The 18,488-nt window shown below is 43.6% G+C and overlaps 1 protein-coding gene across 8 annotated transcripts in view; it reads left to right on the top strand.

Annotated features, from left to right (window-relative positions):
* The window catches only part of VWA3B (von Willebrand factor A domain containing 3B), a 222,942-nt gene that overhangs the window by 64,661 nt on the left and 139,793 nt on the right, over positions 1 to 18,488 (top strand). For all 8 annotated transcript variants that reach the window (XM_058667564.1, XM_058667561.1, XM_058667560.1 and 5 more), the window contains exon 8: positions 2,683 to 2,808. In XM_058667564.1, the coding sequence (XP_058523547.1) occupies positions 2,683 to 2,808 (126 nt within the window). The remainder of the gene's footprint in view (positions 1 to 2,682; positions 2,809 to 18,488) is intronic.

Genomic DNA, 18,488 nt, shown 5'->3' with positions numbered 1-18,488 from the left:
ACTTCGTGCCCTCTAGCAGGGCATTTGTGGAGAAGCCAGAAAATGAGCAGGGAGAGCGCTTTTTGAGTTAAAATTTGCAAGTTTGGCAAGTTGTCAGCAGCAGGGAAAAGGGCTGGGCAGGGTCCTTGAGGAGCTGCTGCTGAGCTGACTCTGCTGCAAACGTCTGGCATAAGAACAGGTCTCAGTGGATGTAGCCAGCACTGCTACCACACAGAGCCATTCCCTTCATCTATAGAATGTAGCTTAAAAGCTGCATTTCCCAGTTTCCCTTGCAGCTGGACAGGGTTACATGATGAGGTACTGGCTGTGGTTCAGTAGTGAAACAGGTGTGCAGGACTCCTGGGAAAGGTGCCTAAGAGGGACTGACTGACCAGGGCATGAGGTGAAACTTATCTACCTGTCCAACATCCTTTCTGCCTCTTGACCCTAACCTGGACATGCTATTTAGAAGCCTGCAAGCCATCATGAACTGTGAGTTGAGTGAGGATAGAAGAATGTGCTAGAATGTTGAAATTACAGGACAGAGCCTGGGTCTGAGTTTTTTTCCCTTGCTTTTTTTTTTTTTTTTTTTAAAGATTTATTCATTTTATTACAGCCAGATATACACAGAGGAGAGACAGAGAGGAAGATCTTCCGTCCGATGATTCACTCCCCAAGTGAGCCGCAACGGGCCGATGCGCGCCGATCCGAAGCCTGGAACCTGGAACCTCTTCCGGGTCTCCCACGAGGGTGCAGTGTCCCAATGCATTGGGCCGTCCTCGACTGCTTTCCCAGGCCACAAGCAGGGAGCTGGATGGGAAGTGGAGCAGCCGGGATTAGAACCGGCGCCCATATGGGATCCCGGGGCTTTCAAGGCGAGGACTCTAGCCGCTAGGCCACGCCGCCGGGCCTTTCCCTTGCTTTTAATTAAACCTTTAGTTTTGAGTTATTTATGTGGGGCCTGGCGGCATGGCCTAGTGGCTAAAGTCCTCGCCTTGAACGCCCCGGGTTCCCATATGGGCGCCGGTTCTAATCCCGGCTGCTCCACTTCCCATCCAGCTCCCTGCTTGTGGCCTGGGAAAGCAGTCGAGGACGGTCCAAAGCCTTGGGACCCTGCACCCGTGTGGGAGACCCGGAAGAGGTTCCAGGTTCCCGGCATCGGATTGGCACAGCACTGGCCGTTGCGCTCACTTGGGGAGTAAATCATCGGACGGAAGATCTTCCTCTCTGTCTCTCCTCCTCTCTGTATATCTGACTTTTTAATAAAAATAAATCTTAAAAAAAAGTTATTTATAGATTCACATATAGTTGTGAGAAACAATATGGAGGTGCCCCTGTACTGTTTGTCTGGTACGCCCCATGGTAGCAGCTTGCAAAGCTGAAATACAACATCATAATCTGGCTCTGGACTTTGATATTCTGAAGTTACTGCCACAGGACCCTTCATATTGTACCTTCATCGTCACAACCATTTCCCTCCTGCCTTTGTACCCTTCTTCACTTCTGGAAGCCACTGAACCACTGAGCTCTTTGAGCCTGGACCTGAATGCAGGCAAAGCGTCATCCCAACCCTGGACTATTTACCTGGGGAATGAAATTTCACATAATCCAGTTTTATTTGCTTTGAATGTATCTATTTGAGATAGAGCACTCATACTCCCATCTGCTGGCTCACTCTGCAAATGCCCACAGTGGCCCTCAGGACTAGAGGCCAAAGCTGGGATCCAAGAACTCAATCCACATCTCCTTGATGTGTGGTAGGAACCCAATTACCTGAGCCATCACTACTGTCTTCTGCAGTGAACATAAGGAGGAAGCTGGAGTCAGGAGCTAGGAGTCCATTCAAGACACTTCTGATGTAGGATGCAGGTGCCCCAATGGCTAATCATTCACCCTGAGTAAGCTTTGAATGAGAGACATAGCTATGTATATTTCCTAAGCAATATAATTTTCCAAGTATTGCACAGCTAAACCTAGTCCAGAAGTTGAGAAAAAAAAGTTGAGAAAAAAGCCAAAGAGCCATTGTTAGGTTGGGGAATAATAAAGACTTATGAAGGTGGCTTAAAAGGAGCTGGGGATCTCAACCTAATGAGGAAAGGACATGCAGGGGATGCCCTCCTGTGTCCTGGAGTTTCCACTCCTCACCGCAAGGGGCCTGGCTACGACGGGAGTGCTTCTGAGTATTCTTATTCTTTATCTTGCTAGAATGTTAGCTATAAGTTATCCTCAAATATTCTGGCTGCTACAAATGTTTACAAGAATACATTACATTCTTTAAAAATAATGATTTTTTTTTAAAGGCAGTGACAGATATCTTCTGTCTGTTGGTTTACTCCCCAAATGCCTGCAACGGTCAGGGTTGAGTAATGGCCAAACCAGGAACCAGGGGGAACTCCCATGTGGGTGGAAGAGACTCAAGTCCTGGGCCATTGTCTGCTGCCTTCTAAGGCTCATTAGCAGAAAGCTGGGATTACAAACAGAGGCACCAGGATTCAAGCTAAAACCCAGTATGGAATGTAGGCAACCCAATCAGTCTGTTGCACCTTTGGGGATTTCTCTTCTGACTCCCAGGAAGAGTTTACTGGGGAGAGTGGAATGTGATGTTCATAAATGTTCTGGATACCAGGGTGGAATGTGTGAGGACCAGTGAAGGGGTCCCGTGTGTATCTCAGGTAGCCACTCATGCTGTGTTTTGCTTCCCAGGAGCCGGAGTTAGAGAGGACGTGTTTCTCATCTGGAGGGAATTGGAAGAGGCCTGCAGCACATTGGCCCAGATCCAGAGGCTGGTGGCCGAGCCTCCTAAGTCCTGCATGACCACACCAGAGTGCGGTTGGTACCATTTATGACCACTGATGTAAAAGAGGCACGGATGCTAATCATTAGGAATGGAGAGGTGTTTCTGTGATCCTAGCCAAGGAGTGCTCCTTGGAACAGCTATACAGAGCTACTGAGTGCTTCCAGAGTTGTGCTGGGGTGTATGTGTGTGTGCATGTACACACATGGGCATCTACATGCACTTGTCAGTGTAGATTGTCAAAGAAGAATGAAAACCGGGCTGTCGAGAATGTGGTAGAAGACAAAATCTTGAGGAACTATTGTAGTAGATAGATCAGTCAATTCAGCTCAGTTCTGAGTGCAGCAGGGACAAGTGAGGATTTATAGCCAGGTAGCAGGGGTCAGGAGTAAAGGGAGATTTTTGCTAGGCAAAGGTGATAGGGCACCCCTGCAGGATGGCAGGGATGGGAAGCCTGATCAGAAGCTTCCAGCGGGTGACTCTGGCTGAAACTGACTCAGAAATTTTGCTAAACCTGGGCAATGCAAACATGCACACAAACAGTCCAAAGGTTGAGGCCTAGTGCAGAGGGAGCATGAATGAAGTTTAGTCAAGGAGAGACTTTGTCAGTACACCTCACCAGGACTCTGGCCTATAGACCTGACCCCATCCACACTGCCTGTGGCAGGCAGTCATCCTGCTCCTATGTAGCTGAAACAGGCTCTAGATTTGTTCTCCCTGATCCTTGTTTGAGGATTTCCTTGAGCAGGATCTGCAATCTCCCTGCAGAAGAGGGGAGGCTTGAGGGAAAGAAATGTGAAATGTCTGCCTGGAAGGGATGCGGTGATCGGGTAAGGTGTTTATGTTATTACTTTTAAATCTGGTGGCATTTCTCAGAGTTTAGTTGAGGGCTTTTTTTCCCCCCTTTTTTTTCTAGTGTCATTTAGAAAAGTCCTGTGAAATTTTGCAGGTCAAACGATCAGTTTGCTGTCCCTAAATGGTAATGGCAACAATGATGACAGCTGTTTACAGAACACTTGCCGTAGGTCAGGTGCCGCCAAGGGCTAAGCTTGTGTTGAGCCCATTCAATCCCCAAAGCTCTGTTATTATCCCTGTTTGATGGGTGAGGAGACTGAAGCAGAGAGCAATGAAGTAACTGGTACAGACAGCAAATGGGGAGGTTGGTTTTGAACTCAGGTGCTGAAAATGGGCTTTCCTGCCTATATTGTCAAAAGATATACATATCATTTTTCACAAGTTTACTTATTATTTTTATTTACTTGAAAAGTAGCCTGAGAGAGAGAGAAGTGAAAAAAGATTTTCTATCTGCTGGTTCCTTCCCCACATGTCTGCGATAGTCTAGGCCTGAGACAGGCTGAAACCTGGAACCAGGAAATCAAACCAGGTCTCCCTAGTGGATGACAGGGACTTAAGCACTTGGGTCATCATCTGCTGCTTCCTGCATGCATCAGCAGGAAACTTGACTCAAAATAGAGGCGGGACTCCATCCCGAGCACTGCAAAATGGGATCCCAAGTAGTGGCCTAACCCATGTACCACAACACCCTCTCCTACATTGTCTTAACTGTACTTTCTCAGTTACTAATTAGAACTAACGTTATCATAGGGAAATGAAAGCATTTCCCAGTGTTTGGTGTGCTCTGGCTCCCCAGTCACACTAACAAAAGCCAGCTTATTACAGTTTTTAGTGGATGGATCACATGGAGACGACAAGAAATCATTTTTTCTGTGTTTTTCTTGACAATCAAAATATTTTTCATAACAAAGGAATGAGATTTGGAGTGAGAAAGACCTAGTTATAAATCCCAGCTCCATCACCTACTTAATGTCTTTCAGCTTTTGTGATTCTTGTGAAAGTGACTTGTCGTCATCCCGAGATTATTGTAAAGATTAAACAGAATAACGCACGCTTCGCACCAAGCAGGTGCTTGAGCGGTGCCAGCTCCCTCTTTCGCTTTCACGATTAGGGGAGTTAGTGTGCTGATTCTCCCAGGTAAATTCTTGAGCTAACAGAGGATTTTCTTCTGGAAGGTACTTTCAAGTACACCTGAAATGACAACAGTTAACAACAAAAGCAAAAACCTCAAGTGTCAGGTTCTCTTTTAGGATCCTTGCAAGTATTAACATTGAATCATCACCACAATCTTACAACATAGGTGCCACTGCCCGTACTATCTTCATTTTGAATTAAGCAACTTACCCAAGGGCACAGAGCTAGTAAGTGATGGAACCTGGATTTGAAATCTATTTAATCTATAAAAATGCTGATGTCTATCTCCCGCTGACAGACAATCTGATTTAAATCACATGGGATGACACTGGCTGGGGGGAAATTTTTTTTTTCTTTTGAAAACTCTCCAGATGATCCTAATGTGCAGTGCAGTTTGCATCAGCACTGCCAGGCTGTGGCTCCTCTTGATAGTGTCCAAATTACAGAGGCAACTGTGGAGGCTAAGAGCAAGGAAGACAAAGGCAGTTAGAGATGTGGTTAAATGCAAAAATGGGCTGGGGACCTGTGTAGAGGAAGGGAAAGATTGAGGCATGAGTGACTTGACAGTAGCTTTGCCAAGAATAACTTGTGGAGGGTTCCTAAGGAGACGCCTACCCAGGCTGGACTAGAGAAGCCACTCTCTTGCAGGGACACAGAGACCCAAAAAGTCCCCTGTCATCCCATAAGAGTGAATTAAAGCAGGGGGCCCATGCTGGAGCAAACGTCTATTCCAGGTAGAGGATGGTGATTCTGGTGCCCCTGTGCTTGGGGAGTATGGTGGACTGAACGATGACTTCCTATCATATGGTGAAGCCCCCACCCCCATGTGACTGTATTCGGAGACAGGGCCTTTGGAGAAGTAATTAAGGTTGAATGAGATCATGAAGATAGGGCCCTACACAGATAGGACTGGCATCTAAGATACCAGAGAGTTAGCTGTCCACAGATGCATGAGCCAACACAGAAGGCCTCGTCAGAACCCACTGCTGCGAGCACCTTCAGCTTGGACTTCCAGCTTCTGACACTGTGAGAGAATACCTTTCTCTAAAGTTACCCAGCTTTTGGTGTTTTTTTTTTTTTTTAAGATTTATTCATTTTATTACAGCCAGATATACACAGAGGAGGAGAGACAGAGAGGAAGATCTTCCGTCTGATGATTTACTCCCCAAGTGAGCCGCAACGGGTCGATGCACGCCGATCCGATGCCTGGAACCTGGAACCTCTTCCGGGTCTCCCACGCGGGTGCAGGGTCCCAATGCATTGGGCCGTCCTCAACTGCTTTTCCAGGCCACAAGCAGGGAGCTGGATGGGAAGTGGAGCTGCCGGGATTAGAACCGGCGCCCATATGGGATCCCGGTGCTTTCAAGGCGAGGACTTTAGCTGCTAGGCCATGCCGCCGGGCCCTGGTGTTTTTTTTTTTTTTTAAAGATTTATTTTTATTGGAAAGGCGGTTATACAGAGATGAGGAGAGACAGAGAGGAAGATCTTCCATCTGATGGTTCACTACCCAAGTGAGCGCAATGGCTGGAGCTGAGCCAATCTGAAGCCTGGAGCCTGGAGCTCTTCCGGGTCTCCCACGCGGATGCAGGGTCCCAAGACTTTGGGCCGTCCTTGACTGCTTTCCCAGGGCACAAGCAGGGATCTGGATGGGGGAAGCAGGGCCGCCGGGATTAGAACTGGTGCCTATATGGGATACTGGTGCGTGCAAGGCGAGGACTTTAACCACTACACTATTGCGCTGGGACCATAGCTTTTGGTATTTTGTTATGGCATCCAGGGAGTATTATTAGGAGGTTTTAGAAGTTACTCCTAAAGGACACAAAAGAGCTATAGACCCCTAAAATTAGACAATGACTATAATTGCCCCTTTGCTCCAATATAAAACACATACGCACACCAAAAACTAAACAGCAAATTAACTTTAAGTAGAAAATTTTTGTTGTTATTGTTTACAGGATTTATTTATTTGAAAATCAGAGTTACAGAGAGAGGAAGAGATAGCTGTAACGGTCAGGGATGGGCAAGATTGAAGCCAGGAGCTTCTTCCAGGACTCTTTGCACAGCAGGGGCCCAGACACTTTGTCTTTTGCTGCTTTTCCCAGGCCATTAGAAGGGAGTTGGCTTGCAAGTGGAACAGCCAGGACATGAACTGGCACACACATGGGATGCGGCCCTTGCATGTAGTGGCTTTACCCACCATGCCACAGTACCAGTGCCCAAGCAAAATTAAAAAAAAAGTTTTATACTATGTTTTATTTAAAAATTAAAAAATTGATTTAGTGCATCCGGTGTGGTAGCCTAGTGACTAAAGTCTTTACCTTGTGTGCCCTGGAAGTCCATATGGTTACTGGCTTATATCCTGGTTATTCCACTTTCCATCCAGCTCCCTGCTTGTGGCCTGGGAAAGCAGTCGAGGATGGCCCAGAGCCTTGGGATCCTGAACCTGCATGGGAGACCTGGAAGAAGTTCTTGCCTCTTGGCTTTGGATTGACTCAGCTCCATCCGTTGTGGACACCTGGGGAATGAACCAATGGACAGAAGATCTTTCTCTCTGTCACTCCTCCTCTCGATATAGCTGACTTTCCAAAAAAAAAAATCTTTCTAAAAATTGGCATTAAAAGTTGATTTGGCTACAGTGGCTTTATGCAGAATGTCTGGCCCACTTGGCTTGCTACCCACAGCTCAGTGTTTCTGAAGCAAAGTCTGATTTAGTCCAAGACTGTGTGTCTACTCCCCAGGAAGGCAGGTGCTGTACTCTGAGGTTGATTTCTCAAAAAGGCCCATGGGCCAGGGGCACATTATGGGAGATGGCTGTTGGGGGCTAAGGGAAAGACAAGCAGGTAGCTGCTTGGCCACTGACAGCCTGCAGGTGAATTAGATAAATGCTGAACTTCTGGGAATATTTACCTCCATGTGGGCTGGGCAGAGTAGTTCAGAGATCAACAGGTGCATATAACCCTAGAGCCAGGAGGGAGGTCTCTGGCAGAGGTGACTCATCAGCTGGTGCCTGAGATGAAAAGACCCAGCCTTCTGGTCACTGGTAGTTTTGGCATTTTATAATTATTGAGACAAAGATACAGGTATTCCCTGGGTGAGGAAACAAACGGTGGAACTGACCAAATATGTGAAACAATTTTTTTTAGATTTATTTTGATTATACAGGCAGATTTACAGGGAGAAGGAAAGACAGAGAGAGAACAATATTCCACCCACTAGTTCATTCCCCAGATGGCCACAGTGGCCAGAGCTGAGGCGATCTGAAGCCAGGATCCAGGAGCCAGGAACGTCTTCTGGGTCTCCCATATAGGTGCAGGGTCCCCAAGCTTTGGGTCATCCTTCACTGCTTCCCAGACCACAAGCAGGGAGCTGGATGGGAAGCTGGGTACTAGGACACAATCTGGTGACCATATGGGATCCCAGCACTTGGAGGTGGAGGATTTGTTTCTTGAGCCACCATGCTAGCCCTGAAACAATGCTGTTGGTTTTCTTTTTTCTTTCTCCTTCCCCAATTTTTTTAAAAAAATATTTTATTTTATTTATTTGAAAGCAGAGTGACATAAAAGTAGAAACACAGAGAAAGATATTTTCCAACTGGTTCACTGTGGCTTCAATGGCCAGGGCTAGACCAGGCCAAAGCCAGAAGCCCAGAACGCCACCCAGGTCTCCCATGTGGTTGACAGGGGTCCAGGTACTTTACTATCTCCTCTTGCTTTCCCAGATGTATTAACAGGGAGCTGGAGTGCAAGGGGGGCAGCTGGAACTCACACCAACATTCCAGTATGGGGCACTGCCATCACAATTTGTAGCTTCACCTACCGTGTCATTATGCCAATTCCAAAACAGTGGTTTTATTTTTTTCTTTCTTTTTAATATTGATTGGAAAGTCAGATATGCAAGAAAGGAAGAGAGAGAGGAAGACACCATCCATTGATTCACTTCCCAAGCGGCTGCAACAGCTGGAGCTGAGCCAATCTGAAGCCAGGAGCCTGGAGCTCTTCCGGGTCTCCCACATAGGTGCAGGGTCTCAAGGCTTTGGGCTGTGCTCTACTGCTTTCCAGGTCACAAGCAGGGATCTGGATAGGAAGCGGGGCCACTGGGATTAAAACTGGTGCCCATATGGGATCCTGGTATGTGCAAGGCAAGGATTTTAGCCATTAGGCTACCGCACCAGGCCTTTTTTTCCTTTTTTAAGATTTATTCATTTTTATTGGAAAGCAGATCTATAGAGAGAAAGAGATACAAGAGAGAAAGAGCTGCCATGTGCTAGTTTACTCCCAAATGACCACAGTGGCTGGAGCTGAGCTGATTCAAAGCAAGACGCTTTGTTCAGATCTCTCACACGGGTGCAGGGTCCGAAGGCTGTCCTCCACTGCTTTCCCAGGCCACAAGCAGGGAGCTAGATGGGAAATGGAGCATCTGGGACACAAACTGGTGCCTAACGTAATCCTAATGCTTGAAGGATCAGGATAAGCCAGTTAAGCCTTTGCGCTGGGCCCCAAAACAGTAAAGAGACTACACACCAATCGATAAAAGCCACTGATCCCTGAGAACCAAGGAAAAACAAGGCAAGCTAGATTTTCTCATCCTATTGCCTTAAGTAGTTCTTAGGCTCTGGTGGACAAAACAGAAGCCCAGATGGAGTCCAGAAGCCTTGGTAAGCTTGAGAGACAAAGTTGAGACTCTAGAGATATGCAGGCAGCTAGGATTCATAGGACAGAGAACAGGGGGATTGTACAGAGAGAGAAAGCCAGTGATCTGGAGAAGGTCCCACCTTGAATCACTTGACTATGGATCAGCACCTGAGAAAATGACCTGATGCTGATGAGTGAGCCTTAAGAAACAGAAGAAAGGAAGTTGGAATTCACACTGGCCCAGGAAAAGCACCTGTACTGATCATCGTGGAGATTTTGTAACTTATGCGGCCCTGGGTAAATTACTTGCAAAGTTCTTGTTTCAATAACGGAGAATTATTCGTCTTAATCTAAGCACTGGACACTCCTAGGAAATAGTGAAAGCAAGCCCTGAAAAGAATAATCCATTCCTAGGTCACATAACTGCATTTCAGAACAAAGCTTGAGAAAATTAGTAAGCATGCAGAAACATCCAGTTCTCGGTGATGTGCACTTCACAATGATTGGCACCTGATCAAAGGTTACCTGGCATGAAAAAGAAACAGAATGTGACGCTTAATGAGGAAAAAAAATCAAAAGTCACTGTGAATGTAGACTGACACTAGAATTGTCAGCAAGACATCTGAAGTTATAACTAGATCCTCTGCATTCAGAAAGTTATGACAGGGCAGAGATTTGTTCCAGATACAGTTTGGATTTCTTTCAGAGAAGAAATTACGTTATAGGTGAAAAGCAATTTGAACAAGATTCGTGGAACATTTTACAATGCAAGGGAAAAGATCAGTAGACTGGGAGACAGTGATAGAAAAGATCCAGCAGGAGACACATGTTTGAAAAAGAATAAACCATAAAAGCAAAGAAAAACAGGTGTGTCATTGAACTGTGGCACTTTAAGGGCCCACACATGCATATAGACAGAATTCCTGAGGACAGGGGAGGAAAGAGGGAACAGAATAATGTTTGAAGAAATCAGTATTGGGTCTGGCCTTGTGGCACGATGGGGTGTGACACTGACACCCCCATGGTTAGTTTGAGTCCTGTCTGCTCCACTTGTGATTCGGCTCCTTGCTAATGCATCTGAGAAAGCACTTGGAAAGCAGCTGAAGATGTCTCAAGTGCTGGGGCCACTGCCCCTGGGGAGGCACAGGTGCAGTTCTAGGCTCCTGGTCCTACCTGGCCCACCCCCCGAGTTGTTGTGACCACTTGGAGAGTGGTCACTTGGAGAGTGAACCATTAGATGGAAGATCTCTGCTTCTCTCTCTCTCTCTTTCTCTATCTTTCTCTCTCTCTGCCTCTTAAACAAATAAGTATATCGTAGAAATAAGAGAAAGCAATGTTAAAAAAAGTTTCCGACTTTGATGATCCAAGAAGTTTAGTGAACGCTGAGCACAAGACAATAAGGAAACTGCAACAGGAAACATCTTAATTAATTTGCTAAAAACCAGTAAGACAGGAAATCTTAAAAGTAACAGAGAAAACTTTCGATGTACAAAAGAACGAGGATAAGGATGACAGCAATTTCTCATTCAAATAAAAAAACAGTAGATCAACATTTTTGCTTATCTTTCCATAATTAATTAAGCATAAAACCTAGAATTTTATCTTCAGGGAAAAAATGTAAAGCAGAATAAAGATGTGCAAAAGCTGAAATAATTTTATCACTAGCATATATGAAAATACTTCACAAGATTGTGGAGGAAATGGGATTAAAATAATTTATTTTGGTGCAAAATGTTTGTAAGTTCCTGCATTTCCATGAAATTTTTGAAGACCCCTTGGATTATATAGGAGGTGATAGAATACTGCTTAAAGTCAGACCATAAGTTAAGACTGTAAACTATAAATCTAAAAACTGGTAGGACAAGGCAACCAAATTGATAAGATGGAATTTAAATACTCCAAAAGCTGTCAGAAAAAGAAGAGAAAGAACAAAGAATAATAGGGCTAATAGAAAGCAAAAAGCAAGAAGATAAATATAAACCCAATTGCCTGTATGTCAAAACTCACGAGTTTGGGGGTTGGAGTTTGGTGCAGCAGTTTGGGGGTTGGAGTTTGGGGTGCAGCAGTTTAGAGGCAGCTTGGGATGGCCACATGCCCTGTCAGAGTGCCTGGGTCTTTAGGGTTGCTGCTCACACACCCTGAGAAGCAGCAGGTAATAAATGCTTAGCTCCCCGCTACACAAACACAAGAGACCCAGATTGTAGTTCTGAGCTCCTGGTCTCAGCCTGGTCTAATCCTGTCTGTTGCAGGCAGTTGAGCAATGAATCAGTGGATACAAGATCAGTTTGCCTCCCTATCTCTGTCTGTCTCTTTGCTTCTTCAACACAATGAAAATAGACTTTAAAAAATTAACAAAATATTTAGTTTAAAAATAATGCCAGTTTTTTACATTTTAAGAGTATAATTGTCTCATTTATACCTTAAGATAGTTGTTGATGAAAGAGAAGGGTCTGGGTGTCTCCTGGCACTGCTATACTCCGTGTGTGACAGAGGCGTGACTGTCCAACAGCGAGAGGAACAAATGCTGCAGGATATGTTGAAAGTTAAGAAAAATTGGTCTCTCTTTCTCTCTCGATGCTGCTGATGATGCTTCAGCTTAAAATATTTCAGCAACTTCTCATGGAATAACCTTCACAGTCATTCTGTGACTCACTGGACATAATTAATCTAATCGTGTGGAGAGTCATGCTTTAATCACAAACAGATATGGACCCAAAGATTGCCATCTGAGCTTGGCTGTTTCAAAATATCAAGAACAATGTCAAATGATGAGGCTCATTCACACTCTGCAGGCACTTCCAGCTGGTGGCTCTGCAGGAGTTTGGGGTACATGTTCATTTATCTTCTCTCTCACTTTTTTTTTCAAATGGAGAGGTGAATGGTGTTCATTTTACTTTCTTGTCATCATATTAAATAACCAGCAAGATTTCCCCATAGCCCCAAGTGGCAGTGAAGTATGCAGACATGGTGTTAGAAAGATATTAAACCTGGCTGTGCCCACTTCTGCTGTATGACCCTAAATAAGATTATTATTCTCTCTGCCTTAGGTTTCTTTTTTTTGCAAAATGTGGATGATGATAATAGTATCTACCACACAGAGCTGTTACAAAAATGAAATAAGGAAAATGTCGGTATAATATCTAGAGCAATATTACCACTTGGTTAGAATGTAATAATATCTTTTTAAAAGATGTATTTATTTTTATTGGCTAGGCAGATTTACAGAAAACAGGAGAGACACAAAGAGAAATTTTCCATCGTTGGTTCACTCCCCAAGTAACCACAATGGCCAGAGCTAAGCTGATTCAAAGCCTGCCAGGAGCATCTTCTGGGTCTCCCACATGGGTGCAGGGTCTCAAGGCTTTGAACCGTCCTTCAATGCTTTCCCAGGCCACAGGCAGGGAGCTGGATGGGAAATGGAGCAGCCGGAGCACAAACTGGTGCCTGTATGAGATCCTGACGCTTGTAAGAGGAGGATTAGCCAATTGAGCAATTGTGCTGGGCCAAAAATCGAATAATACCTTATGAAAAAGGTTAATCCATTTATTCTTTCACTTGCTAAGAGCTTAGCCTATGTAGTGCTGTACTAGATGGTACACATAATGGTGAATAAAACACATAGAGTGAACTCATGTAAAGCAAGATCCCCAAGGGCCATTTCTTCCTCAGTGAAGGTGGGAAGTCGGATGAACATGAAAGGATAATTACAACTGGAGTACCATGATAAAGTAAGAGACCCTGAGCTATTCCCTAAGGTGAAGAGAGCTTCCTTGAGGACATGATTTTGGAGCTGGTACCTAACGGGGAATGAAGTAAGTTGATGATGTGAAAGGATGTGCCTCAGGGAGGAGTGTGTACAAGAGGATAGATAGTAAATGCAAAGGCCCCGGGGCAGGAAGGCCCATGCCACCTTAGAAGAACTGAAAGCTCAGAGTTCAGTGATGAGTCTGGGAGGGTAGGCAGAGACTGCATCATGCTGGCTCTAAAAAGCAATGGTATAGATATTGACCTTAAATTTCATACCAGTGGTCACCATTTAGAGGAATTTATGCAGGGGAATGATTTGCATTTATGAAAAAACCAATCGTTTCGACTGTTAGGTAGAAAACCATTTGGAGATGAAGAAGCAAACGTGGCTGAGGGAAAACAGGATGTATTTATAGATGACTGATGATGACCCCTTGGGTTAGGGAGTTGGTATGTTAAGAAGGGACAATGGAGAGAGATGGGAGGAAGAGTCCAGCTGTTAAATTTGCAAGGTTTAAGGTTGAGGGAGACAATTAAGATTCTAGGAGTCAGGTGCCAGCCACTAAGCTGAGAGGATGCTTGGGGAGAACTAAATGTTTCAGGGGAAAATGATAAATTTTGTTGAACCTATTTATCCTGGCATGTCCTTGAGAGGCCCACTGGAAAAGTATGGGGGACAATTGATGACACAGGTCTGGGAAGCAGATAGCTATGAGTAAAACCCTGTTGGAGTGAAGTGCACGTCTTTTGGAATAAAGATAAATGTGAACACATCAAGTAGGGAAGCTAAGCCTCTGAATCTTTGATCACAATTCTCTGGATTCTGATATTTGGAGACGAATGTATCATCAGAATTTTCTGTTCCACACCAGAAATAACTGACTAGACGAAGATTACATAACCAACATGATGACTTATGGACAAGTAATTTACAGAGAGTTTGAACTTGTTTACAGACCATTTGAATTTGTTTACCTTCTTGCCTTCCATTTAACTCAAATAGGCCCATAGAATAAGATCTGGCCACAGCACAACTGTTGGTTACTCAGCTAGAAACAAATGGAATACTAAAGTGGTCACACATCAGGCAAGGCAAAAAAAAAAAAAAAAAAGAATACATTATTTCTTCCCACATCCTTCTACTTTCTCCAACATTCCTCAATATCTTTAAAGCTCTCTTTAAGTCAAGTGTTACTGATTTAATAAGGAGTAAGTGAGAATGCTAGAAAAGACCAAGACTATATTTACTCAAACATGTATTTTTTCATGGATAGTGAGCTCTGTATTTTCTAAAGAGAAATCACACACAGAAGAACATCTGTATTGGAAAAGCAATTAACAACAAATTAAGGCTCAAAAGCTTCTCTGAAAGTGTTGGAGAAAAGTTGATCAGAATTTTCTAGATAGAATGCATTTAATTTAGAATAGATCTTGGAAAGCAATATAACATGAAAGTCGAAGTTGAAATCACATTGCTAGAAGTGATTGTATGTTTTCAGTTGGCATAGCAGTTAAATTTCTACTTGAGATCCATGCAACCCTTCTCAGACGTGCCTGGGTTGGAGCCCTACACTCTCCTCTTTTATTTTTTTTCCAGCTTCATGCTGATGCACACTCTGGGAGGTAGGAGGTGAGAGCTCAAGTTGTTCAGACCCCACAGATTGAATTCTCAGCTTCTAGCTTTGGCTTGGCTTAACTTTGCTTGTAGCAGGTATTTGGTTAGTGAACTGTGAATTGAAGATCTTTGTATGTGTGTGTGTGCTTTTCAAATAAATAATGCTTTTCTTTTATTAAAAAATGTGGAAAAGCATAACAGATTCATTAATTATATGCAGTAGGTTTGATTCCTTTAATTATGAAAAGACCTAAAGAACATAGGCCATAATGACCAAGTTAAGGCCTTCCAAGAATTCTCTACTCCGAAAAAGCAATGAGGATATTTGAATCAACTTTTGTAGAAATCCATAAATTAACCCAAGATGTTTATGGGCAATGTTTGTTTAAAAAAATGACTGGTCACACAGTAGCATCATTTTACTCGAGAGCTTTTCTGTTTTCTTTTCATCTCCCATGTGTTGGTTATTCAGTGGAGCGATTTTTCGACTCCATGGTGCTATAATTTTATTGTTGTTCTAATTCATGCCGGTTGTTGACCTTATTTCGTGGTTTCTCATTTAAGGGAATGTATAGTGATAGAGTAATAGAGACCACCATATCCAGATGTGGGGATACAATGCAATATTTACCCCTGCTTCCAAATCAAAGATGGACTCCCAGTGAAATTGTTGCACATGAGTAGACAATGGGATGCTGGACTGTCGGACATTGTACCAGCAATGTCAGAACACACTTAAATAACAGACTGATGGAATTATCACTCCTTATGAAGGATTATACTATTGTAGCAACATGGGGAAAACCAGTCGGGAGGTGGGAATTTGTGGAGAAGGGAATCCCAGACTCTATGGATTTATAACATAAAATTTTAAAAATTCAAAATAAAAATTCAAAAAAAAAGAAAAAGAAAAGTGAAGGACTGTGGGTAAGTAGAAGAACTGTGGCTGGATAGCATTAACTTGTCCTACTCACATTTCACCTTTCCAGCTCCTCAGTAGTTTTGAAAAGCATTACCTGTAGTCACAGTGGAAATCAGCAGCCTAGCATTCACTGAGGGGTTGAAGTTCCCTCCAAGTCCCGTTTCCAGAGGATTCTGTTGATTCAGTTCCTCTGATGGTTCTCAAGAAGAACCCCCTTGCAAGGCCATCTTTCTTGGACCTGACTTTGAGCTTGCCCAGTAAGAAAAGACTTCCCCGAGGATAATGAGAGGTAATTGACTAACCTTGTGGCTGCCTGAGGTTGTGGGTAACAGCCAGCACCCCACAGGGTTCCTTGAAAACTTTAGAGAAAAAGCTGGAGAAGATGCCTACTGGCATTTGACAGTCTGACATATTCCTGTGACCGTGTGCATGCACAGGGCTGTTGTGCACTCGAGGACTGTGTGGGTGCCCAGAAGAAGCCCCGACAACCGCTCTCTTTTGGGATGACCCCAAGGCTGTGCACAAGCAGGAAGTGAAGAATGACAGACTTGTAAACTCATACAGCCCCCACATTTGGGTTCAGTACATGCTCAGAGTCCCTCAACAAAGAGTAGTCCAAAGCATTTAAGGACATTTCTGTTTAATTTTTAGCCAACTATTAAACTAAGTAAGCAGAACTTTTAGTGACTACAATGACAAAAAGTGCTGACTTTTAAGGAACAAAAAATCATCAAACTAACACTAATAAAGAGAAAGCACAAGAAATGCTGGAGAGGTGGGAGAATCTGATTTTTTTAAAGATTTATTTTTATGTATTTATTTATTGGAAAATCGGACTTACAGAGTGAAGGAGAGACAGAAAGATCTTCTATCCACTAATTTACTCTCCAAGTGGCTGCAACAGCAGGAGCTGAGCCGATCCAAAGTCAGGAGCCAGGAGCTTCTTCTGGGTCTCCCACATGGATGCAGGGTCCCAAGGCTTTGGACCATTCATGACTGTTTTTCCAGGCTAAAAGCAGGGATTGGAAGTGGAGCAGCCAGGATAGGAAGTGGAGCAGCCGGGACACTTACTAGTGCCCATATACGATTCCGGCATGTGCAAGGCAAGAACTTTAGCCACTAGGCTACCGCACTAGGCCCAAGAATCTGATTTTCACAGTTGCCATATTTATTCCTTAAAAAGACCATATGCCAATTAAAAAAAAAAAAAAAACCTTGAGACCTGCAAGGAAATAATAAAGTATGGCTCATTCAGAGCAAAAAGGCAATCAGTACAAAAAATTTCTGAGGAATCCCAGACATTGACCCTACTAGAGAAATATAGTAGATAACTCATTAATTTTTAAAAGAGATTTATTTATTTTTATTGGAAAGACAGATTTAAAGAGAGAAGAGGAGACAGGAAGGTTTTCTGTCTGCCTGTTCACTCCCCAAGTGGCTACAATGACCAGAGCTGACCTGACCCAAAGCCAGGAACCTGGAGCTTCTTCTGGATCTCCCACATGGCTATAGGGTCCCAAAACCTTGGGGCTATTCTTGACTGCTTTCCCAGGATACAAGCAGGGAGTTGGAAGGGAAGTGCAGCAGCAGGGACATGAACCAGTGCCCATATGGGATTCCGGTGCTCGTGAGGTGAAGAGTTTAGCCACTAGGCTACTACGCCAGGTCTGATAACTCATTCATTTAAAAAGTAAACAAAAAAATGATTTAAGAGGGTCAAAAAGAGGGAGAGAGAAGGCAAGCACTGATTCACCCCCAAAAGCTCACAATTACTTTCTAGCCTGCGCTCCCACATGAATGTCAGCAGCCCAATCATCTCACTGCTGCCTCGTAAAACCTACACTAAGGGAAACCTGGTCAGCAACCAGCGCTGGGAATTAAACTGAGGTTCTCTGTTGTGAAATGGGAAAATCTCAAATAGCATTGGCTGGGTCAAATGCTTATGCCCAGATAAACCGTTTTAAATATGTCAAATACCTAAAGGAAGCTATGTCTAGAGAATTAAGAAACTTTAAGAACAGTGTCTTACCAAATAGAGAATAAAGTCAGGAAAGAGTTTTAATAACTGAATATAAACTCTGGAGTTGAAAAGTGCACATAAAAACTCACTAGATGAGTTCACACCAGATCAGAGCAAGCAGAAGACTGAACCAAAGAGTTTGTAGATAGATCGGTAGAGATCATCCTACTGGTGTATAAAGACAAATGAATAAAGTATCCGAGCTCTAGAGACCTTTACAACGTCAGCAGCAGCCAGCAGCATACGAACCGTGGGAATCCCAGAAGGCTAAGAGGAAGGAATGGAGGGAAAATAGAGGGAGAAATTAGAAGCAGAAAAAATATTTGAAGAAATTTTATAATGGCAGGGAACTTCCTACGTTTGATGAAAACATTAATCATCCAAAAAGCTCACTCGACTCCCAAGTAGGATAAACTTAGAGATCCACATGAAATCGTAATCATAATTAAGCTGTTGAAAAAAAGCAGAGATGTGACTAGAATCCAAGAATATCCACCAAAACTATTCTTCTTCAAGCAGGAAGGAAGAATTAATATAAGCAAAAATGGAAATCATTTCTAGCAAAAATGTCCCACAAAAAATATTAAAGGAAATCCTTCAGGATGAAGAGAAAGGATGTTAGAGAATAATTTCAATCCATGTGAAGAAATAAAGTGTACCCAGAAAGAAAACTAGATAGATAAGTACAGAATACAGTATAATTGATTTTTTTGTTTATAACTGTGTCTCCCATAGTGTTTAAAAGTCAGCTTCATGAGGCAATAACTTAAATCTGTGCTGGTAGACATACA

Source organism: Ochotona princeps, chromosome 8, assembly GCF_030435755.1.
Source record: "Ochotona princeps isolate mOchPri1 chromosome 8, mOchPri1.hap1, whole genome shotgun sequence".
Lineage (NCBI taxonomy): Eukaryota > Metazoa > Chordata > Mammalia > Lagomorpha > Ochotonidae > Ochotona > Ochotona princeps.
This window is presented reverse-complemented; position numbering and strand designations above follow the sequence as displayed.